General features: G+C 41.7%; 2 protein-coding genes across 4 annotated transcripts in view; one reads left to right on the top strand and one right to left on the bottom strand.

The window, feature by feature from the left end:
• Nucleotides 1-13,305, bottom strand: part of gabrb3 (gamma-aminobutyric acid type A receptor subunit beta3) — a 57,112-nt gene extending 43,807 nt beyond the window's left edge. Inside the window, 4 exon segments of the mRNA XM_049587747.1 lie at nucleotides 12,321-12,388; nucleotides 12,505-12,596; nucleotides 12,687-12,767; nucleotides 12,769-13,305. Of these exon segments, the coding sequence (XP_049443704.1) occupies nucleotides 12,321-12,388; nucleotides 12,505-12,596; nucleotides 12,687-12,767; nucleotides 12,769-12,914 (387 nt within the window). The 5' untranslated portion in view covers nucleotides 12,915-13,305.
• The window catches only part of gabra5 (gamma-aminobutyric acid type A receptor subunit alpha5), a 56,963-nt gene continuing 45,335 nt past the window's right edge, over nucleotides 12,611-24,238 (top strand). Inside the window, exons 1-5 of one of the 3 annotated variants that reach the window (XM_049587753.1) lie at nucleotides 12,611-12,856; nucleotides 21,807-22,003; nucleotides 22,164-22,282; nucleotides 23,336-23,420; nucleotides 23,595-23,719. In XM_049587753.1, the coding sequence (XP_049443710.1) occupies nucleotides 23,338-23,420; nucleotides 23,595-23,719 (208 nt within the window). In that variant the 5' untranslated portion in view covers nucleotides 12,611-12,856; nucleotides 21,807-22,003; nucleotides 22,164-22,282; nucleotides 23,336-23,337. The other 2 variants (XM_049587754.1, XM_049587755.1) reach the window with 2 other exon arrangements.

Genomic DNA, 24,238 nt, shown 5'->3' on the forward strand with positions numbered 1-24,238 from the left:
GTTTCGGGCAGTCTTTGTTGTTCAATCTCTTAGGTATAGCAGCAAGGGCCGCATTGTAAATGGGGGATAGGTGGTGTCTCCTGTTGAGACACCTGACACACTGAGGCCTGCGGCCCTTGCTGCTGTACCTAAGAGATTGAACAACAAAGACTGCCCGAAACTAACCTCAAGTGGCTCAAAGAAACACAGCGACAGTCATTCACTGGTAACCACACATTATGCCTAACGATTGTTGCTCACCAGTGGTCCCACTCACTCCTAACGACTGTCGTTCACTAGTGTGACTCACCTGACCCAAACAATGGTCCAGTGAAACTCCACTAACGAAGTATTGTCTTATGAGGGTGGTGGGTGTACACCTCCACAGAGGTTAAAAACCTGAGTCTTACTCCACTGTTTGTCAGACTAGTGAGGACTAGTCAGACCGATGCGTTGAGAACTGATGAAGTTGCTTGGATAAGAGGCGAAACGTCTTCTAGACAAAATCAAAGTCCAGTTGCCTACGATTTAATTGTTGCCAAAATGGAATTGACCTGGATAAATGAGAATATCCACAGACCAACTACTTTTACCGAAATATCTGTACCTCCTCCACCTCTGCGTAAGCTTAAAGTCGTGTGTTGACAGCCCCTAATTAAACTTCATTTCTCACCTAAAGAGCCGATCTCCACAGCTATGACTCGCCAGGAAATATCTTTTTGATTGTGGGTGGTTTAGCTCGGGATATTTCTTGACCTCAACAATGAGTCTCATGTCATCCAGTCTTTGTCACAGACAAAACAGCAACAGCAGAGTTCTCTTTATGCATCCATGGTGAGGAGAGGAGTCGAGCTGCCACAGGAGCAGAAAAAGAGAGCTGCTACGGGAGCTGGTTTATGCAAGCAGAGAGTGAAAGGGAGAAAAATGCATTTAATTTTGGGGGCGGTGAGGCTGGAAATAGGACAGTGGCGTAAAGTGCCATGGGGCAGTGCGTCCAGGAGCGCCAATGTGCATCTAGCCGCCACAGGAGTGGGGTTGTGCATTGAAAATAATGGGGGCGTATTTTTTAACACAAGGCATTCGCGGCCGATGTGTTTTGGCCTTTACAGTAAAATAATGGGAAAACTGCCATTATGTTTGCTCCATGCTAAGAGTTAGATTGAAACCACTTTCATACCTGTCCATTAGATAAACAAGTGGTTCTCAACCCAGTGGTCCCTGAGGTAATTCCAGTGGTCCAAAGAAAAATGGGGAATAGTTTAGTTTCATTATTTATTTTACTATAGAGGTGAGCCCAGTGTGAATAAGAGTCCTCAACTGCAGTTGACTGTAGTTGTAGTCTTTTCAAATGGAGGTCCCTGAACTAAATAGGGGTCTGTGACTTACTGTGTATTCATTTGGGGGTCCTTGATATGAAGGTTGAGAACCACTAAGATAAGCCACAGTAACAGACCAGCTACTGTACGGGTATAAGGTGTCATTTTAAAAATTACCACCCCTCTAAAAACTGTCTTGGTTTTTGCTTTAAAACTACTTGAAGCCACAGAATTCCCAACGGGAGAAAACTTCATCTAAGTAAAGCACAGTCTGGTTCAGTGTGAGGTATGTGGAACAGGGCTGTGTATCACATTGAAAAGCATCCAGCTTCTTCTAAAAAGTCAGGGAGATGAACTTGATCTGGAGCCAAGTTTTCTCCTTTACAACCTGCCTGTGTCAGACACTGCAGCACAGACCACAATCACACGTCTTTCCTCAACTTTCCGAACCAACTCAACTCGTTGGGTCTCATCCAGCGCCGAAAAGCACGCTAAAAACACGTCTTTAAATTTTGATTTGTTTGTAAGACTACTTTATAAGGTGGTTTCTTCCATGATGAATCATTGTTGAATTGGATTTTACTGACACAGAAGCCTGAGATAATGTCACATTTTAAAATAAGAGAAGGTCCAGTGAAGTGGCTCTGAACCAAGAAACATTGATCATCGCTCAATAAGTGAGAAGTACGACTGGACTGCAGGTAACTCGAAAAGACACAAGTTTGCTGCTCCTCTAGACTACATGTGAAGAAAGAGAGTAACACCACCACCAGGACCTTGTTGAGGTATATGAAAAGAGACAAGACATGCACTGCATTGCAGATCTACTCCGTCTGTTTCCCACTTCTCTTAAAGCACAACTCTAAACTGAGCACCAACAACTGACACTGGTTCACTAAATACAGTCTCTATTCCTATTAGAACATCAAAGGTTACCGCAAATAACACACACAATCATGCATGTGCAAAAATACACTTTGCAAAGAACCAATCAGCAGCTGTGGCATTTCAAAGGTGAGCAAGAAGAGGCTGATAATTTCACCCCAAGGATCCTCCATTAGTTAGAGTTTAACGCTAATAGAAGTTTTTTTTTGTCTGTTCGCATTCACAAAAATACAAACAATAAGTTATTTCTTTGGACAGACACATTGTGCTTAGTTAAGCTTTGTTTTCTGTGCCTTCTCTCAGTGCGGCATTGTGAGGCCCAGCTTTTGCCCAGAACGGATGTCTTTTCAATCAGACCGTACAATAGATGACTGACAGTTCTCATCTTCACTCAGACATCAATATGAAGCTTTCAATGATCTGACTGAACACTGGAGACGCCACTCACCAGGCTGTCATTAGTGTTCGCTTCAGATTTCAAACTGGAATGACGTGGCTGCTGTTCTGCAAATGTCAAATTTCTACCACACATCACACATCACAATAGGTTTCTGAATACATCCGAGACACAAAAAGCTGTGCCGTTTCAGTGTTGTGCTTCATTTAGATGAAGTATTTGTTCACAAGAATTCATCTTAACACTCTCCATACATCAGAGATTAGTCGGAAATGTATCTACCGGACAAACTGAGCTTGTTTAATACAGTCTAGTGTTTGTGAGGCTACACTTAAATGCTTATTAAATTGTTCAGAGTAAAGAGCTCTTTGAAACAATGTTGGAGCTGTTTAGAGCTGTGACAAAGAAGACCACAACAGAAACTAACAGAAACCAAAGAATCAAGGGTGTAAGAAGGAAGATAAAACAACAGATATGGTGACTGAAGCTCGAGCGGCTATGGACACAGTGTATCAGACAAAATGAGGCCATCTCAGAATATATAAAGCAATGTGAGAAAAAACAAATATCCTGCTCATCTTTTCAGGAAATATGTTAAGTGAGCAATCAAGATTTCTGATGGATTATGTACATGAAGAATTTATATTTGCTTAGAAAGATTTTACACAATGTATTTTATTGCAGTTCTGAAGGTGTGAAATCGGCCACCAAACATTATTGGCCAATATTTGTGCTAAATAGTTTGATCGTTTATCCACACGCCGCTAAAATGGCTTCACTGGTCTGGCAGATCCACCATTTCAGCTTTATATTCAGATTTCTTTATCGTCATTGTCCAAACACACAATGAAATTCAGGTGCACTCAAGGACCTGGCTCGTACATACAAATAAGTAATAAATAGTAATTACAAAAAAAATATGCTTCCATTCCACTCACATTCTACACATTTGTACATACACTTCATGCACTCATTGCCAACGTATGTAGTTATAAAGGGATTAAAAAAAAGTGCTTTAGTGTTTGCTTCAGTTCAGAGTTCAGTATGGTGATGGCTACGGGGTAAAGACTTTTTATGAATCTAGTAGGGCTGCAGCTAATGATTATTTTCATTAGTCGACTAATCATTTATCGAAAAATGTGTAAAAATGTTGAAAAATGTCGGTCTGTCTCTCCCAAACCCCCAAATGATGTCATCTAATGTCTTGTGTTGTACTCACGCCAAAGGGTTTTAGTTCACTGTCACGGGAGAGTGTGTAAAGCTGCCAATATTTGAACGTAAGAAGCTGCAATAAGAGTATTTTGGGGTACTTTTATAGTTCCTTTCTATGAAAAATGACTCAAACTGATTAGTCGACTACTAAAATACTCACCGATTATTTTAATAGTCGATTAGTCATCGATTAGTCGACTAATCGTTGCAGCCCTAGAATCTAGTGGTGCGTATTTTTATGCATTTGTCCATTTAATGAGAGTTGAGAGGACAGTTTTTGAAACATCAGTTTTCAGTTGATGGACCTAAAATAACTTGTTAATTAGCCTCTTTGTTAGCATGCAGATCACAGTAACATTTGCCAAAACATTTGGAAAAAAGAATACACCGTAAGGTAGCTAAACTGTTACAGATTTTAGGGGATTTGCAAAGCTTGTTGTAGATTTGTGAGATGGCCTATCTGGCATTTGAGTATTCGGGGGCCATCTTTGTAAATTTGAAACTAATCCAGATGCTTGACGTGGTGGTCGAACTGTCGTAGTTACAACAGTTTATCACACTAAGTTTTAAATGTCCTTGTCTGATGATACTAGTTCTTAATTTATGGGCTTTTGAGGATAATGGTAGAGAAAAATGGAGCATTTGAAGAGCAGTAACCAGTAAACCAGTAAACAGTGACCAGAGTGCACGAGTTTTGCCGGGACTGAGAAGGTTAATTAAAGATAAATTCAAGGTAATTTCGAGCCAGGGTAACAGCACCTGATATACTGCGCATTTGAAACACTTGGGCAGATATAATTTCCATCAGCAGCCTGCTCAAATATAATCAATATATGGAAAGCCTGTTCAATTTCAGTGTAACCTCCCCAAATAAAACACTGTACAGTGTGCAAAGAGTTGTGATGAATAGAAGGCATTGCACAGGTTTATACAGTACTGTATTTCACTCAGTGTAATCTATAAACACACACACATAGGTTCACTGGAAGCTTTGAGATGCTCGAGTGAGCAAAATGTGAGAAGAAGCTACAAATGTCAAAGTCCTGGAGGGGGAACCGGAACACAGCTTCAACAGAAAGGAACAAAATAACATTGTTCAGGAGCAAAGATAACCTATCATGGTGTTTGATGGCAGAATATCTTGATAAAAGTGATCTATAGCTCCAGGCATTAAAACAAAACGTAGTAGCATTGATGTGAGGTCACTTTGCTCCCTGAATCCAGTACGCTGAAGCAGCCTGAGCAGTTACCCCGCTGGTTCCTGTGTGTTTGACACTCCATCAGGATGGTGTGGATATTTTTGGATATCTGGCAAATCAAACAAGACGCTCTTTCTATAATCCCTCGTGGACAAGACGCAAACAGCTCCTGGTGTTCTTTCATTTGTATCATGAGTAAATAATTTTTAGCACATGCTCAAGTGCCACTGGGAGTGTTTATTTTGTCCACGTCCTGCGGCGACGAGGAGGGGATGTGTTTTTCTTCTGTCCCATCTGCATGCCTAGAACCATTAACACAGACAGTCTGATATGACTGCCGCTGAGGAGGCTGAATGCTTTCATGTGTGGCTACGCAGAAAGCTGCTCTCAAGTTTAAAGTGGGTGTGGTCTCTTCTACAGAAATTAGGTTTGGTCCATTAGGAATGAAATTTAGTCAACTGATTATAGATTGAGAAAGAAAAAAACATGTGTGTGTCTCTATTTACTCAAGGCTCACATTCACATAGTCTTAGTGCTTCAAATTTTGTGCTTATGTCCACAGTAGCAGCTGCATAGATTATTAGGCTGGTGCATTATTCATGGACAGCATTAGGATGGTGAAGCTGGCTAACAAAGGACATTATCTCCCTATATGCTCAGCCAATTTCAGAGTTTTTCAAAGTCTGACAGTGTAGCCTCACCCTCAGACAAAATTACTGCTGCTAACTGCTACCTGGCACCATTTGAGAGTATGCCGAATAAGTTATTAACAGTTTCTATTTGCAGCATAACCATGAATGTACAGACAGCTATCAACTTAAAGATATGATAATTACCAGGCACATTTTGAAATGAAAAGGAGCTTCTTTTGTCTGTGATTTCTGAGTGGATTTATGTGCTTGCGATGAACATCTGGAGATTAAGATATCCTCGGGAAATGTATGGTACATGTCAAGGCAGGGGAAAATGTACTCTTAGATGCATCTTGATTCTCTCTTGAAACATTATGTCTTGACCCAGTAGAGTCAAAATCAGAACGTTAAAATCACCTGTAACAGTTCTGTAAGACCGGGCTTTAGGTTCATTACAGCTGAACCAATTAGATGGTGAGACGTAATGGACGTAAATATGTGAGCAACCACAGAGGGATACAATCCTACTGGAACCCCCCGGCCTATAGCTAGTCTATGGAAGCATACTGGATTCCATTCAGAACAGGCTGGAGTCAGTCATATGTTTATTGTAATTGTGGATTATTACAAACATGTTATGTTTTAAAAGGAGCGCGTAGGTCACACAATGAGAAACTACAGTTACCGCTACGCAGTTCTGAGCCTCCGCAAACCAGCCAAGTTGCAGTTACAGTTTACATCCATGCCTGTAACTGTCTGAGAGACATTTTTTACTGAAATTGAATTAAAACGCTTTTCATATTTTCTGTCATGATGTCATTAACGTTTAAATTTATTGTCATTAGGGGCGTCGGTAGCTTAGTGGATAGTGCCGGTGCCCCATGTTTAGTGGTGACACCTCGCTGCAGCGGTCGCAAGCTCGACTCCAGCTTGCAACCCTCTGCTGCATGTCGTCCCCCCTCTCTCTCTCTCTCTCTCCCCACTTCACACTCTTCACTCTGTCCTGTCCGTTAAAGGGAAAAAAGCCCCAAAAAATAATCTTAAAAAAAAGTATTGTCATTAAAAACTGATTAAAAATGTAAGAAATAGGGAGTTACAAAGGGTAACTTTAAATTAAAAACTATTTAAAATATTCCACCTTTAAAATTATTGTTCAGGTAGCTCTTTAACACCTATGGGAGCATATCTATTTTTAAATGCCAGCAGAATTGCAACCAAATGAGACAGAGCAATAATTCTTTTTGCATATAAAACCTGAGGAGTTAGACTAACATATCATGCATTCAATGTGTCCCAGAGCGCTGCTTCCTTACACTAATGGGTTTGTAGAAATGCAGTAAAAAGCACTCACAATAAAAACATTATAATCCAGACCGCGGGTATTCACAGCTCTTCCTACGCTGGAATAAGCGTTATTATGTTGTGAGCATGAACTGATTTTCTTGCGTGTATTTATAAAAACGTGTTAAAAAAAAGAAAGAAAAGATTTTCATTTTTTTGTAGTTTAATGCACTTTTTTTTTTTTTTTTTTTTTTTTAGCAATTCATTTCATTAGCATGGACATAAGTCCAAATATATTATTAAAATTTGGGATATAAGGGTTGTATAGATCTGCAGAGTCATGAGCTCTGGGTAGTGACCGAAAGAATAAGATCGCGGATACAAATGGTGGAAATGAGTTTCCTCCCTGGGGTGTCTGGGTTCAGCCTTAGAGATAGGGCGGGGAGCTCGGACATCTAGAGGGAGCTCGGAGTAGAGCTGCTGCTCCTTCGCATCGAAAGGGGTCAGTTGAGGTGGTTCAGGCATCTGATCAGGATGCCTCGTGGGCGCCTCCCGTTAGAGGTGTCCCGGGCACGTCCCACTGGTAGGAGGCCCCGGGGCAGATCCAGAACACACTGGAGGGATTACATATCTCGTCTGGCCTGGGAATGCCTTGGAGAATGCTGGAAAGTGTTGTAGGGGAGAGGGATGTCTGGGGTGCTTTCCTCAGCCTGCTGCCCTCGCAACCCGGCCCCGGATAAGCGGATGAAAATGGATGGATGGGTTGTATTGATGGATAGCATATTAAACTCCAAAAATGGCACTACAGCATGTAAAAATGTAAAGATATGCTCTGGCGGGCTTGTTCTATGGTAGGTCATAAAGGGTTAAAAAAAGAAAAAGTATTGTTCTTTATGTACGTTTATTTTGATCTAGCGTAACAGGTCACATGACTTGAGGTCAGGGGTCGCACTTTGGGTTGAGAGAGCCAACATAGCTACAGAGCAGAGAGCCAACATGGCTGCACAGGAAGTACATAAATAATAATATTCTGCATGGTCCAAGAGGTGCACACGCTAAGTGTCATTTTGCACCTTTATATCTGTATTTTTTGTACCTGATTATAATTTTGTTTAAGTGGCCTGTATGGACAATTTAATATATTTTCTGCTGCTGTGTTACCTTTTTTTGGGACCTGTCTATTATCAGCGTTCACGCTGAACTGGAAAAGAATTGAATCGTGAGGTGTCTAAAGATTCCTGCCACTGGTTACACCAAATCTAAAAATGAGTAATGACTCCAAAAAGGAGTACAGCTTTTGACACAAATTACGGCTCTTGCCTTACATCAGTCCCTCTGCACACTCCCTCACCTCTCCCACTCTCCACTGGAGAGGAGCACCTCAGACTGAAAATCTGCTGCATTTCATTTGACTATTTATGAAAAATCTCAATCTAAAAATGCAAATTAATTTTACAGAAAAGGACTTTTTTGTATCCATGGACGAACCCTTGCTGTGACACAAAAACAGACACCATAATATACAAGTTCACAATAAAATAAACCTGATTTACATTTTGTTAATAAAGCCTCATTATTTAACACGACAAACTGAATTCACTCAACCATCTAACTCGTTAAGAAGATCACAATCCCAGTTGTCACTGGGAGCGAGTGTTTAGCTTCTCTGTGCTTCTCACTCTGCTGCTGCATTAAAATGCACCACGGGTACATTTCATCACACATACTTGTCAGGACAGCATGTCAGGGGATATTTCCTCTTGGTAGCGTGCGATGGGGCATCAAGCTCTGTCAGCAGTTCAGACCAATGATAGATGGCATACAGGCATTAAACTGTGGTGCTCGTGGTGTGCCAACCCAAACACACACACACACACACACACACACACACACACACACACACACACACTGACTCACACTCCTGATGGTTTAGTTTGTTTTTTATATTTGAGAAGACATGGCACTGAAGCTGCTGACCTTATGTTGTAAGAGGACCATTAGGGCATCAGTGCTACACAGCCAGTGAACCAGGATGTAAAACTATACAGCTCGCCATAATCTGATGCAGCAGATGACCAAACCACTCTGGATACAACACAAGAGAGCCTCCGTACTGCTTCCTGTCCACAGACTGGAGTCATTCAGAGTGTTGTGTAGATTATTGTAGGTTTTATTTGTTCTAGATTTGGTACCACTTTCTACCAAGTCACCTTCTCATGAAGTGTTTTAACTACTGGCTTTATTCAGGGTTATTTTTCCATTTTCTATTGCTAGTTCTATGTCAGTTTAATTCACTTATAGTCCATCAACATGAACAGGTTTTTGCCAGGCTTAGTTTAAATAATTATTCCATTGAAAATAAATCTGAAACGATTTTGCTAATCATTTGATCGACTCAGTCATTTTTTAAGCAAAAATGCCAAAAATATGACATTCAAAGGTTCTCAAACGTGAGGATTTGCTGTTTTCTTTGGTCTTACATCGCAGTAAATATAATATCAATGGGTTTGGAAATGCTAGTCGGACAAAACAAGACATCTGATGAAGTCATTTAGGATCTGGGATACTGTAACAGGCTTCTGTCACTGTTTTGTGGACAAATCAATTACTTTAGAAAATGAGATTAATCTGTAAAGTACATAATCATCAGTGTTGCCTCTTTTACTACTCTCTGACAAAGCAGCATTTGTAATGAGTGATAAATTGTAATGAATGACTTTATTTACAGTTAACAAGTTATTTACAAATCATTTTTCAGGGCTGCCAGGTTAGTCTGCAGAACATTTAAAGACATTTACTGACATCTTATTAACACACACAGCTGCAGACTGGATGGATTATTGTGAAAACTCAGTTAATTTGACACCATGTATAACTGCTGCTAACATGATGGCTTATAAGGAAGTGAGCCATGAGTTATGAATGGATTACTAACAAATGCACGTGATAGAAGAAGTACAGATCTTTTACTTAAGATAAAAAAAAAAACACAGTGTAGAAATACTCTGTTACAACGTACTACTACTTCAAGTACTCATAATGCAGAACTGCTCATTTCAGAATGATATATCTGTTATATTCAGTGTTGCGAAGGTAACTTTTGAAATGCAATAGGTTACAGATTACTAGTTACCTTGTCAAAAATGTAATAGGTAATGTATGGGCGTCACCAATGGGTGACGTCACGGTAGCCATATCCATTATTATATCCAGTCTATAAAGGCAACTGTATGACTGTTAGAGCCTACATATAATTTTTTTTTTTTTACCAAAAAAATATATATTTAGATGTAAGCCCTTTCTAATCGCCAACATATTGATTAATAATAACCTTAGTTTAATTACATATTTTTCTCAGTAACTGCAACAAATTACATTAATTTTGTAATTTTGTTATGTGTAACTAGTTACTCCCCAACTCTGGTTATATTCCTGATCATAGTTATTGATACATTCATGTGTTCATTACTTTAATGTTGCAGCTGATTAAGGTGGAGCTCAGTTTAGTTGCTTTATATCTTTAACAATACGTCAAAATTTATTTGTTAGTTTATAATTTGTGTTAATGATCTGAATCTGTAAAGTAATAAGCAACTTTAGTACAAAGTACAATATTTCTCTGTGAAATGCAGTGGAGCTGAAGCAAAAAGTAACATCGATACGTATAGATTGTACAGATATCTTAAATTTGTACTTAAGTACAGTATTTACTGTAAAGTAAATACTTAGTTACATTCCACCACTGGTTTTTACTGAATTAGGTAAACACCTGCCAAAGGGTTTTTTTCACAACCTGGCAACCCAAAACTTCTTAATGATTGCGTATAACTAATCAAATGATTCAGTAAATCATTTGAGGCCATTATTTACAACTTAAAAACCTTGTCTCACAATAAAATGATAAATGCGAGACTCTTAAATACTGTTTATGACAATTTCTTATTAGTTGATATATTGTTTTGTATTTATAATGTGAATCTGCAAAGTAAGTCCAGCTGTCAGATCAATGAGGTGAAGTACAAAGTACAATATTTGCCTCTGAAATGTAGCAGAGCAGAAGCAGAAAATAGCATCAAATGCAAATACTCAGATAAAGTATAAATACTTCGAAATTATACTTAAGTAAATTACTTGAGTAAACCCTTAGTTACATTTCAACTAATTTTAAACACCAGACAAACGGATTTTTCACAACCTGAAAACTTGTTGTAATCACTTCTAAGTAAATGATTAGTTCGGAACTGTTCGTTATTTGTAAGGGGGATAGGGGGAGTGCAAAAAGGGAGAGGCACGTCAAATATTTTTTAATGACTGGGGAGGGACTTGTGTTTTTTTTTTAAGCTTAGGGTAAGGATATACAACTTTAAATGTATTTTGTATTTGTTTTACTGCCAATTTTCAGAAGACATGTGTCTTTAACCCTTTGAAACCTGAGCAAATTGGCTTGATGTCTTTCAAAAACATGGGAAGAAGGCAATGAGCAACAAAAGAAGAAATGAACCAAAAAATTAGTACGGAATTAGTAAAAAGACTAAATTTAAAAAAAAAAAAATGAAAATTTGTAAAAGAAAAAAAAACAAGGAAAAAGTGACTTGAAAAAGTGCTTAAAAATTTAAAGATTTTAAAATGTAAGAATAATAATTCTTATGAAAATATTTTTTCGATAGATTTTTTCTTTTTTCCCTTTTTTTAATCGAATTTTTTTATGCAATTTGTGTTACATTTCTTCCTAAGCTACTCACTGCCTTTATTTCCATGTTTTTGAGAGAAATAGCACCAATTTGCTCGAGAAATACTTGCAAAAGGCGTCTGAAAACAGCACAAGAAAAGTGATGTCACTCGAGGTTTGAAAGGGTTAATCGCCATCATAATCATAGCCAGAAACTGTCCAAAAACAGAAATTATTGTTGGATTATCAAATATCCGACGGTCCGTGAACTCATCATCATCATTTATTCTGCATGTCTCACTTGAAGTTTGGCCAAAAATAAACCAAACAGCATGACAACAGTGGAAAACAAAGGCTTTTTTCAACTCCAGGATTTTGTCTTCATCTTTTAACTATTAACTTTCAAACATCAGGGTAACTTTTTTATGGTGGAGACTGCGTCGTGCATTTTCTGCTAGTGACTCAGGGAGGCTCAGTGAAAAATCTCTGTAGCTTTGAGGAGGGTAAAACAACAACAACAAAAACAAAGTCACACTCAAGCCACCTGCCTCCTCTGATAAATACAGAACAGTCCCTTATTCATTAATAAACTTACTTAGAACGTACAAACCCCTGATTCTGATTAATGTAAGCACTTTGTATGAGACAGCACTTTTCATTGACCTGTTTGTGGAACATTATTGGTCCACAGAGTTCCACCAAAACTACAAATGACAATATAAATAAATAAATAAATGAGGTTGTACTCACCATGTTGACCTCTGACACCATGTCTATACTCGCCACATCTATACTCATGCCAACAGCCACCGGTGCACCTTCAAACACACAGAGGAAAGTTAACAGTGAGTCATAATAACAACACAGACAGGTGGAGAAACATCTCGGGGAGCCATTAGGGCGAAACACACCAGCTGAGGATCCTCTAACATACCTCCAAAGTCCGGCCGGAGACGGATATCATATCCTTTCAACAGTTTATCCACAGTCTCTTTGACGTAAGACATGTTCCCCGGCTCGTTGACGCTGAAAGAGAGAAGACAACAGACACGGTAACTCTTCTGGAGGACGGACACCCACGTCTGTGTCCGGCTGTAACACCGGACGGACGCTCACCTCTGGTTACAGCACATCACCGCCATGAGCAGCAGTGACAGGATATCAAAGAGCCCTGTTCTCCGGGGTCCCCACATCCCTGTGCGGCGTGTGGATGGATGGGTGCCGTCCAGCGTTCAACAAATGACTGAGTGAAGGAGCCACGGTGCTCACACTGCCTCCTGGATCAGGTGAGACTTGTCCCACATTGTGTCTACCTCTGGCGCAGTCGGTGTTAACATGCTTCATGAGGCAGCGGCGCGGGGACTTGGATGTCAGGCGTGTTCACGGCTGCCGGTGAGACAGCAGCGGAGCCGCAGAGCCTCGGTCAGGCTGCTCCGTGTCTCCATCCTCCGGTCAGCAGCTCTCAGCCTGTCGCGGGTTAGCTCACTGTCACACTACAAAGTGCTGCTCACGTATCCATCACTGCACTCACTGCACGTGTGGTCACATATGAGAATACACATCCACAGGTCCTCTGTCCACAGGAGCCACATGCGTAAAATAATCCCTGACAGAGCCGGTTCAGACTGTGGCTAACTCTGAGTTTGCATTATGACTCTTCATATCAGTGTGCGCGAGCTGCCCTGGTCATTAAAAAAACCACGTGACAGACTGCATACAGAGGCTTGTATTGACGTGAGAGTCTCAGACAGAGCAGGAGTTCAATTATGTTGAGATGCAGTGCTGAGAGGAAGGGCTGAAACCTTTCCAGCAACAGACCACGGTGTGTGTGCCATAATGAGACACAGGGGCATAGCACCAAATCCTGGGCCCTATCCATGAGCTTTCTATGTGGGCCCCAACCCCTCCTCTCTTGATCCATGTCTCACTCAACCTTTTTAAATAGGAATTGTGCAAATTTGCAGGAAAGCCCAATCAGTCTTTTTCAGCATTGGCAGTATAAAAACAAAATCGGGGAGTGCAGCAAAATGCCGCCTACCTACTTTTGTTTATACAGAATGCGCCTTTTTCGGGGCAATGGGGGGCGTGAGCAAGTAACAAAACGTGTAGCTCAGCGTGTGACGTAAACAGTGACGTGGGAGGGAAGCCACGGCTGGTTAGTCCTTCGGTGATTCTCTCATAAGTCGGCCCGTCCTTCACCGTCCCCGTCATCTGACAGTTAATGGCCTCTTCGTTTGCGAGGGCAAGGAGGGCGCACAATTCTTTGTCTTCCCAGTTGCTCATCTTTACAGTGTCTGTCAGGTTTGTGTTTCCCTCTTGCTACTAGCTGCTCGCTAATTCCTGCTATCAGCTGTTTCCTGTTTATCCACCGCCAGTGGGTCGCACGTGCGGCGTCATCAACAGCTCCTCCCACAAGTCTTCAACAGCCTCTCACGTGGCGGAAGGGCGCCTTGTTCTTTTTAAACCAAAAAGGTTCCGCCAATATGTTTACCCCTATGCGGCGGAAAACTGGGGACCTCGGATCCACTCACCAATCCGGCTCTGTGTGTCTAAACGCTCGCAGCTTGCCGGCGAAACAGCCCAACATTCACAGGAAATCTGACAGTGTAAAAGAGGCTACTCAAAGCACCTTTTGGCTGCATCCAAATGTCCACTAGAGCTGCACCCGACCAAGGAATTTCCTAGTCGAGTAACAGTCGTCATTTAGGGCCTATATTTTATCTCCAAGTGCACGTCACACACTGAGCGAGCCGCCTGTTAATGACGCTGTGGGCTAATGGGCATGTAGCTACTTCCATGTTTCAGATGATACGTCATGTTTGTAGTCGACCAATGAAGATGAGTTTACATATCACCTTGGGTTCGTCCTTCACCTTCTCAAAATGATCCCACACTTTGGATTTCCTGCCCGACATGTTATTAACTTGCCTTTTATTTCAGCAACTGATTGAATGTTGGCATTGTTTGTTTCTGCAAACCACAAATACATTTGTACATTGCATATGTTTCATATTAACGTTTCTAAAGTGACGGAATATAAGCTGACTTTGTCACTGGGAGGTTGAGGGGATGTTAGATGGCGTTTGTTCTGGCAACACTTTGCTGTGTTCCCCAGCGGCTTTTAAGCTACTGAACCTGAGTATATTTCACCGACCTGTCCACTTTTCCAGCAGCTTTTGTGTTTTAAGCCCAAACATGATCTTTTCCTGACCAGAACCAAATGATATTTGTGCCTAAACCCAACCACACTTTCATCACAGCCATGCTGAGGAACAGTCTCAAAGTTTTCACTATAAACAATAAATGCACAAATGTATCCATAGTTTTCAGAAACATTCACTGCAAACATTCTCTCTGGCACCTGGGCTGTAGATGCAACAATGCTCCCTGTAATCTAGGTGGTGGTGATATGCAACATCAGAAGCAACGCTTGCAATCTGCCGTGTAACAAAAAGAAGATGAAGCAATTATATGCACAGCTGAAGCAGGAAGAACCTTGACATTTCCATGATGGAGAAAAGGCAGAAAATTGGTGCATAAAAATATCACCAGGATGCAGGGGACTGAAGTGATTGATGCTCAAAATGTCTTTGGAGGAAGACCCCAAGACTTAATATGTGTCTCGCCAAATGTTAAAACAAAACATACTCTTTTGCCTCAATGTTTTATTTTAATGTCACACCAGAGCAGCACTCAAGCAGCCAAAGTGTCTCTTGTCTATTCAGGAACCTCGCTGGTTGTCTGTACATGCCCCAGTGGTTAGCTCAGTCACCCCCAATAGACCTTTTTCATGGCAGACATTTTGACTTGTAATAGCAGGAAAAGCTCAGGTGTATTTATTAACATTAAGGATGGTTGCATTCCACTTAGTGCAGACCCTGGTATTGTGCATGCTGGCTCACTTTAATTACTTATTGAGACACTTAATGGAACAGAGCCTTTGTTAATGATATCATTTTCATCTGTGCTTTTCCTACTATGACAAGTCAAAAATGTCTGCTGTGAAAAAGGTCTATGAGTTGCTCAAGTCCAGCTCTGGTGTGAGAAAAAGTGGTCGCCAGGAGAAAATGTTGGCATCGCACTTTTCTGCAAACTGCAGACACGCTACATTTGCGTTGTGTTTGGGTTGAAAAATACTGCGACACTAGAGTGTAATTTGAATTTCTTTTACTAAGACTGTGTGATTCTCAAAAGAATTAATAACACATCCGTCCTCTTATGAATGGAAAGTTTAGTTCAGTAATGCTAGCTTAAATTGGCTAGCCAACCCTCGTTAGATATTGCTCTCTTGTATAAAGGACATTAGTGAGCCACTGCTGACCTTATTCCTTATCTTGACTTCCAACGAGCTACTGTTAGCCTACATAAAGTTCTGGCTTTTTAATCTAGTTAGCTTCCAGTTAACACTTTAGCCACTGTTCAGCAAACCTACTGTACATAGGCTCACCTTAATGGTCCAGTGTTTAGGATTTGGGGGGTATACTGACAGAAATGGAACATAATATAATAAGTATGTTTTCATTAAAGTCCATTCTCACTGAGGGCGAATATCCGCGTGGATTATTCTCGCGGAAAAATATAAACGTTGACTTCATGGGTTCTTATCGAAGTTTGCACACTGGGGCGGAACTTTCATGCAGTGAAAAAAGTTTCCGCCCAGACTTTGACCCCCGCGGAATTCACCGGTGGAACTACACAGCTGGGCCAATGAAATTGTTTGTTTATAGTCGCACAGACCCGGGAGAGTCCGAAATCCAGTCAGGCAGGACAGTATGGGAGAAAGGTTGATAAACCTCGTTTCACAGCACCCCGTCCTTTTTGATAAAAGACGGGAATATTTTATGAACAATGAATTAAAGGACAGCGTCTGGCAGCCCATTGTCCAGCTTGGCGGCTGCGGTGAGAGTGGTAAGTGCTAAAGAAAGTTGATGTTGACACTTGTTAAACGCTTGCTAGCTCGCTGCTGCTGCTGCTATTCTTGTCCATGTTCACCCTAGTCTCTATATACAGACTCTACATTCAGTGAATGTAGAGTCTGTAGGCAAACCCCGGAGATCTTGCCTCCGGAAGAAGAGCGGAAGAGCCCTGGTTTCCAGTTGTAGGCTGTTTGTAGTCTGCGTGATATTGACCAATCACGTTTGAGCCGGCTGCAGTTGTTGCCAGGTTAAACGGTCCATGCGGTGAACTAATGAGGTGGAACATAATTGGCGTCACTGCAAATTCTGAATCCATCGCAATGGTTCAGCATATTTACTTATATATAAACGGAAATCCGCCTCCTCCGCCCCAATCAAACCGGAATGCCAAAAAATCAGGGGTCTGCCCCCAGAGGCTGTATCACCGTCTGCTGGAAGTCAGACACCAAATACAGCCGATGGGTTCTGAGAATGTGTTCACCCGTTCACACTGCACAGACTTGGAACACAACAACGCGAAATTCCGCACCGTGTCCGTACCGTGCCTGTGTGTATGGTTTAAATGGGAAAAGCACTGCACAAATATTCCACAAATCCGTCCCGCATTTCCGCACCGTGGCAGTGAGAATGAACCTTTAGTGTATAATCACCTGAAAAAACAGAATTGTTGTGTTTTTGTTGCTTTAGAATGAGCTGGTTATATCTACATATGGAGCGGATCCTCTTCCACAGAATTCGCCATGTTGTTTCTACAGTAGCCCGGAATGGACAAACCAAACACTGGCTCTAGATATGGCCATTTGCATTCTTGCGTCTTCATTTAGGGCAACAGTAATTCTCCTATACGTTTGGTGAAGTTTCAGTTGGCTGCAATCTGCAAGCTCACCACTAGATGCCACTAAATCCAACACACTGGACCTTTAACTTCAGTTTAAAAAAATTAATATATTCTCTTTGCTGTAGAAGAGCCCAGGTGTGATGTATAGAGACACAGAGAAGTCATCTGACGACTATACCATTAGTGTTAGATAGGCAAAAGGGGTTTTTGGTGGGCCAAATGTAAAAATAACATACAGTATTCATTATCATTTTTGTATAGAAGCATCTTTTGGACCCACAGAAGTCTCCTATTTTCCATGGAGTTGTTTCAGTCTGCTCCTGATGACTTTGCAAGTTCAGTATATCCTCGTTGTCTTGTTGTTTATTCTTGGCAGCAGGAGTGAGAATGAATCTTTGGATCTGGTGTGAAATACTTTTGTGTCACTCAAAGTTGTTCCTGTGAAGATTTCAGAAGAAAGCTATCTGTATACTTTCTGTCTGAGCTCTTTTTTTTCTGTGTGCTACAGTATTTGCCGTAGTGGAAGAAGTTCAATATCACTGCAGGGGATGAGCGAGTGTGCCTGAGCTGGACTCTTCCCAACAACTTTCTCCTTCCATTTATTCAAGCAATAGACTCTCACTGCATTTCAGGATTAACACTACTACTCCTACATGACTTTTTAGGAAGTGTTTCTTACCTCGTATCGTAGATGGCGTACAGCTTTTTGTTCCCATCAACAGCATTCCTGCAAATACAAAAGAAGGAGGAATTACTTTCTGTGTCCTGACTCTGACTTTTCCCATGTCCCAGCTGTAGACTTGTTTCTGACTCCACACTGTCAGGAGACAGAAGCACCAGAGGGCTTTCGCCTCGAGTCCAAATTCATAAAGGTGCTGCTCTTTTAAAAACAACTCTTTGCACTTGGTCTTATCTTTTAACATTTAAAAGAAATCCAGCATTATAACTGACTCAGTTGTGAGTGGATTGGCCCTGATCCAGGTGGAGACGAATGCAGAATGATGAGATATACTGTAGAGTTCTAGTTGTGCTGCTGGCAGACGTGTGAGACATATAGTCTCCTCCTGCAATCTGGACCATAAAAAAAAAAAAGCAGGACTCAGTTTTTTTCAGGTTTGTGTCCCACATAAGACAGGCCTACAATAGGCTGATCTATCAAAATAAATAAATAAACATCAACAAGTCTTCCAACCCATATGACAACATGGGTTGTTCATTCCCACCCTCTAATGCGACCCACAGGAGCGTTTCCTAAATTACCACCCCTGCAGATGTGTTCTCGTACCCATACTACCATACTATTTCGTATGCCAGGAAAAATGGGCATGTCTCAATACACAGTATGTCAAATGCAGTATGCCAAAAAATACCACAATATTGGCAATATGCAAGCCAGCGTACTTTTCTGGCTGTTCTGACCCACAATCCTTTGGGAAGTAGAAGATATGTCACATTGACTAAGCTGCAGACAGATGACAGTTTGTGCTACAGACTTTTACGAATACATTAGCAAGAGGGTCAAAGCTCAAGGTGCAATGTTAAGATGAAGTAGTATGTCCCTATTTTATGCATACTGAAAGTAAAGAAAAAGTGTACGATTCAGTTGAGGTTAAATTAAGTGTGTTTGTTACGTCACAGCATGAAGTTATGTACTTAAAGTAATGTGAGACATGGCAGGACAACATCACATTGAATGTAGTGACTTTTTTACCAAAAAAAAATATCAAAACAAGCCACTGAGGGGCGAACAAGTGAACTTGTTCTATACATGTGTTCTGGGCTAACGATAAACCAATGTCCAGTTAGACTCACAAGTCAGTCTTTAGACACTTTGCTTAACGAAAGACTGATGTCTTTCTCCCTGATTTTGTGTTTAGATGGGCGGATACAATTCCCGAGTTTAAAAAAACTCCCTACGTTGCAGAACCAATAGTAAATCTGCAGTGCGGTCCTTCGGTGGCTCGCTGAACTCTTGTGCTCGTAAACATAGTCCGACTGCATTAAAAGTTTTAAATAAAGCCGCTGTAAGTCCTTCATTTCCACAATCTTGTGGACTGAGCACACGTTTGATAAAACAGAGTTAAATCTCTCGGCATCCATTTTCACACTCTCTCTGTGTGTGTTTACTTGCGGACACGCACATTTCGGGGAGGGCATGTCCTTTTCAAAAATGCAAGAGGCGTTGCTTTGTTGCCGGCTGTTTTCTCCGGTGTGTTAAACACACTTTAGAAAGGAGTGTCCCCAGACTATCAGAAGGCGGAGGTCCCTGATTGTCTGGTGGCGAGACTAATGTCCAGTGGACTTTGTTTCTTTGGATTTGGCACCCATTTATACTCAATACAATATACACTTGCTCACCATGACAGAAGGGCGACAGCGTTGTCCATATGTAGTCATTATTCCATTCAGCAATTCAGTTTTACACGCCAATACCTTCTACTTTTCAACATGCTTCCACAACACGGTCAATAACTGTTTGCTTCCCCATTCCAGACCTGATTCTCATTACCTGGAGCTTCACTATATGCCCTTCACACATGAAAGCTCCACCCTGTGTCCAGTTTAATAACTGCATGTGTATATCTATTTTTACCTTGTTTAGATAAGGATAGAATAAACAAACAAAACTATGGCTCCAGCATTAGGTACATAACATGACATTATGTCTGTATGCAAGTTAAAGTAATTCAACTTTGACTTATGCATTGGGACACAAACAGTCTCCTGGGACAAAGCCCTGTGTTTGTTTGACCTGCTGGTTCACCCTACAGCCACTAGAGGCCGCCACCTTACAATAAACATTAATATGAGTTGTAATAGGACCCGCAGACATGCTGCATTGTTTGTGCCCTCATGTGCAAGGCGCGCTCAAAAGCGAGAGCGAAGCCGTCATCGCTGCAAGTGCCTATTTCTGTTATATATTATGTGCCTTATTTTTTTTACAAACTTGACACCTTTGCGAGTCACTTGCGGTCCATTTCAAAATGGACCTGTGGGCTGCCACATGTCCCACTTATCTCAATAAGATTTTTCTAAGAAGACATTTTTGAAAGTGACTAGCTTTGCTAACAAATGCGAATCATCTGCTTCTCTGTGAACATTGTGTATTCATGTATGAAATATGTACATCTGACTCATGACTTGCCGAGTGTTTTTCAGAACTTTTTTAAGTCTTCGACAGACATTCACTCATATTCCACAAGACCCTCTATCTCCCTTTATCGCCCATATTGTCGAACTTCTCTTAATCAATATTCATTGAAATACAGAGGACCCTCTCTTTGGTACAACCTGCCTTCATCTCTACAATCATCATTGACATTATCATTCAGAAAACTTTTGAACATCTTGTTGTTGTAAATTGTACACCTTCAACAATTGTGTAGGACTTTTTAGTCTGGAACTCTCATTCAGTTGTGCAATCTTCGTATTTATCTTTTTCCTTTTATGTATGATTGTTGTTGTATATAATAGGGGAGGTGTCCTCATAAGCCATTTTGGCTTCTAACCTTTCCTGCACCATGTTTTAACTTTTAATTTCTTTTCTCTGTATTTCCCATGCATTCATTCAGTCATTTTCTGTACCCGCTTATCCTGTGTTGGGGATCACGGGGGGGCTGGAGGCTATCCCAGCTGACACAGGGCAAGAGGTGGGGTACACCTAAAGAGACAGACAACCATTCACACCTACACCAGTTTAGAGTCACCAATTAACCTGCATGTCTTTGGACTGTGGGAGGAAGCTGGAGTACCCAGAGAAAACCACGCTGACATTGGGCAAGTGGCAGGGTACACCCTGGACAGGTCACCAGACTATCACAGGGCTGACACATAGAGACAGACAACCATTCACACTCACATTCACACCTAGTCACCAATTAACCTGCATGTCTTTGGACTGTGGGAGGAATCCAGAGTACCCGGAGAAAACCCACACTGACATGGGGAGAACATACAAACTCCACACAGAAGGGCTCCTCCTGAATCCCCACCCTGGGTTCAAACCAGTGCTAACCACTGTACCACCATGCTGCCATTTTTTTTATACATGTATGTGCAAATAAATGAAACTAAACACACTTTTGCACCGCGTCCCGCCAGATGGGAACCACTGCTTTAATGTAACGAACATATTTTTTATTTTAGGTGTTATTCACAAACCCCATGAGTCATTTTTAGAGTGTCATTTATAACACTGCTATTAAGGGAGGAATCACACAAAATCCCTTCAGTTAGTATATGAATTCAACTTTGCTGCAACATTAGACATTCAGAATACAGACAGGGATATGTTGCAGTGTAATTTGTAGATAAAAAAATCATTAGAAGATTATTAAAGCTTTCAGGAGGGTTATGTTGTTGTGGAGATCCCTCTTATGGTTGTCATTGTTACTACTGTTAATTTTGTCCTTTTATTCTTTCCTTCTCTCTCTCTGTGTGTCTCCCCCTCCCTCCCCTATCTGTCTCCATCTCTCTCCTCAGCATCTCTCCTCCTCTCCTCCTCTCCTCCTCCTCTCACTGGCCACAGATCCTCCCGCTTCTCTGGCCGCACTGCTCGCTCGTCTCTTTAATTCGCACCAGAGTCTATTTGCATTGTACTTCGCCTTTGGATACACTGTTGGATTTTCTGCAGAGCTTGCTGTGTGCTCGCGGCTCCTCGGAGACCAAACTAAAGGATGGTCAGTCAGCACAAGTGTTGGGAAGCCTTTACATTTTCGCTGCCAACCTTTTAATCGCTGTGGGGCGAAATAAAGCTCGCTGACAGTGGAATTAGTCCACAGCTTTTCTCTCTGTCTCTCCGTGTCTCTCCGTGTCACTGTCTCCCTCTCCAATATGCAGTCACTGTGCGCGGATGGAGGTGACGTTCTTCAGAATTGATGCCAAATACTAAACAGTGCAATCTGCGTGTGAGACATCTGCGGAGCTGGGAGAAGTTTGACTGCGCATCGTCTTGTGTGGTAAGATTTGGTAACTGCGGCTCAGCAGCGCCTGTGCAGCAGAGCGTTGTTATAGGCCAGCGTACAGTACGAGATGTAGTGGGACGTGTGGGCATTGGAGAAGAATAGGCTACTGTAGTCAGTGTGTACCCGAGGTGTGCTGCTGCTGCTGCTGCTGCTGCTGCTGGAGGAAGGGACCTGCACCGGGATAGACTTCTGAGCACGGTGGTGATGAAAGCTGGAGAAAGAGAGGTATTCACTTTGCCTCCTGCTGCTGGAGGGAAATCAGGCGGCTGGTAGGGATGTGTGTGAGTGCAGGAGTGAGTCGTGAATGAAGGGGATGCGGTGCAGGGTGCGTACAGTCACAGCAACACTGAGGGGATTCAGTTACTGTATGTGAAGAGTCCAGCTGCGGTGCAGGAAGGATTGCGGGATTACAGCTGTGCAGAGGTATTTCACACCTTCAGCTCTGACTGGTTATCCAGTGGTGGGAATACAGCTCAGCTCAGCCTGCACCCTGTCAGAAGTCATCAACTTATAGAGAACATTAATTAGTGAGATGGAGCAGAGGCTCCTGCAGTGAGATGGTGGACTGGGAGAAGGTCCAGCACAGGCAGTAACACGCTGTTTGCAAGTCTGAGAGAGAGGAACTTTGTATTTTCATCTTTTTTTTTTTATTCTGACATGCTGCTAACATCTGTGCAGATGTTGTCCCATAGTGGTTTGGAAGGCAGATTGTGACTATATTTGGGTGCATGGAGATTGCTGCATTGGGTGTTGTGATACTGTCAGCACATTGCTGTGCTCCTGTGGTGTAGTGAAAACATTTATGCACCTAAGAAAGATTAGCTGATCACTTTGTACACCCACATGCATGTAGTGAGGGTCGACTAGCTGCCAGTTAGGCTACAATGGTATTTTATAATGAGATATATATGGTATTTATTATTTAGTTTCCAGGGTGCAACAATGGAGGCTCTACAATGAATAATTCTAAAATTAAATTCTGTTTTAATTTGAGATAAAAGCAGCCAGTCAACAACCTTTTAAACAGGTGAGGATGTCTTGTTTCAGGAATGGGCGATGGAATGTGCTACAGCTTTGCAATGAGACGTCTGTGGGTCTGTGTCTTGCTTGTGAGCATCACCTGCCGTCTGAGGTAAGGAAGTGACTGGTGTAACTTTGCAGGGCAACATAAAGGCACATTTTGAAGAATCAGTGAACACACATTGTGTCTGCGTTATTTGCTCAAATGATTAAAATGTAAATTTTAAGTTACTGTTTTTATAAGTGAGTTAGATTATCTGTGTGTCTGTCCCTCTTACACATCCAGCCTCTCCCAGGATGTAACTGGAACTCCCAAAGAGGCTGAAATAAATGACAACATTACCATCTTCACACGCATCCTGGACGGGCTGCTGGATGGTTACGACTACAGACTCCGCCCTGGACTGGGAGGTAGGCCCACTGGATATACAAACCTCAACACCTCTGACATTTTGGTAATTAAAGCTGTCACACATACACTAGGTGAGAACTAAATATGTCATTATGAAAGTGTCCAGGGGGAGCCTCTCTTTTCTACAACAACTACAGAAAGCTGTACTTGTGTTGTTCAGCCTCTGTATCGATAGCTCTGCATGAAAGCTTCCAGCCCTCCACTCCACGCAGAGAACAATGCTCCGCACCGCAACATCTGTCTCCTGCTCGTCCCAGACAAGGAAAAATGTGTCTATGTCCGTGGTGTCTTTGACGAAGAGGCATGATCAGCTGTTTACGTCTCCTCTAAGTATGATTTAATGGCACTGTGAACACACGCTGAAGCAGACAGTGTGACGGTGTGACCTTGAGAAAGCCGTTTTTTCCTGTCATAAAACAGCAGCTCCATTGTTCTCAGTTGAGGCGGGCCAAAGTAAGAAACGACTGAAGTTCTCATCAGAAAGGAGGGATGAAAAAGCAGCAAATCGGAAAATGTTT

This window comes from Epinephelus fuscoguttatus, linkage group LG10, assembly GCF_011397635.1.
Source record: "Epinephelus fuscoguttatus linkage group LG10, E.fuscoguttatus.final_Chr_v1".
Lineage (NCBI taxonomy): Eukaryota > Metazoa > Chordata > Actinopteri > Perciformes > Serranidae > Epinephelus > Epinephelus fuscoguttatus.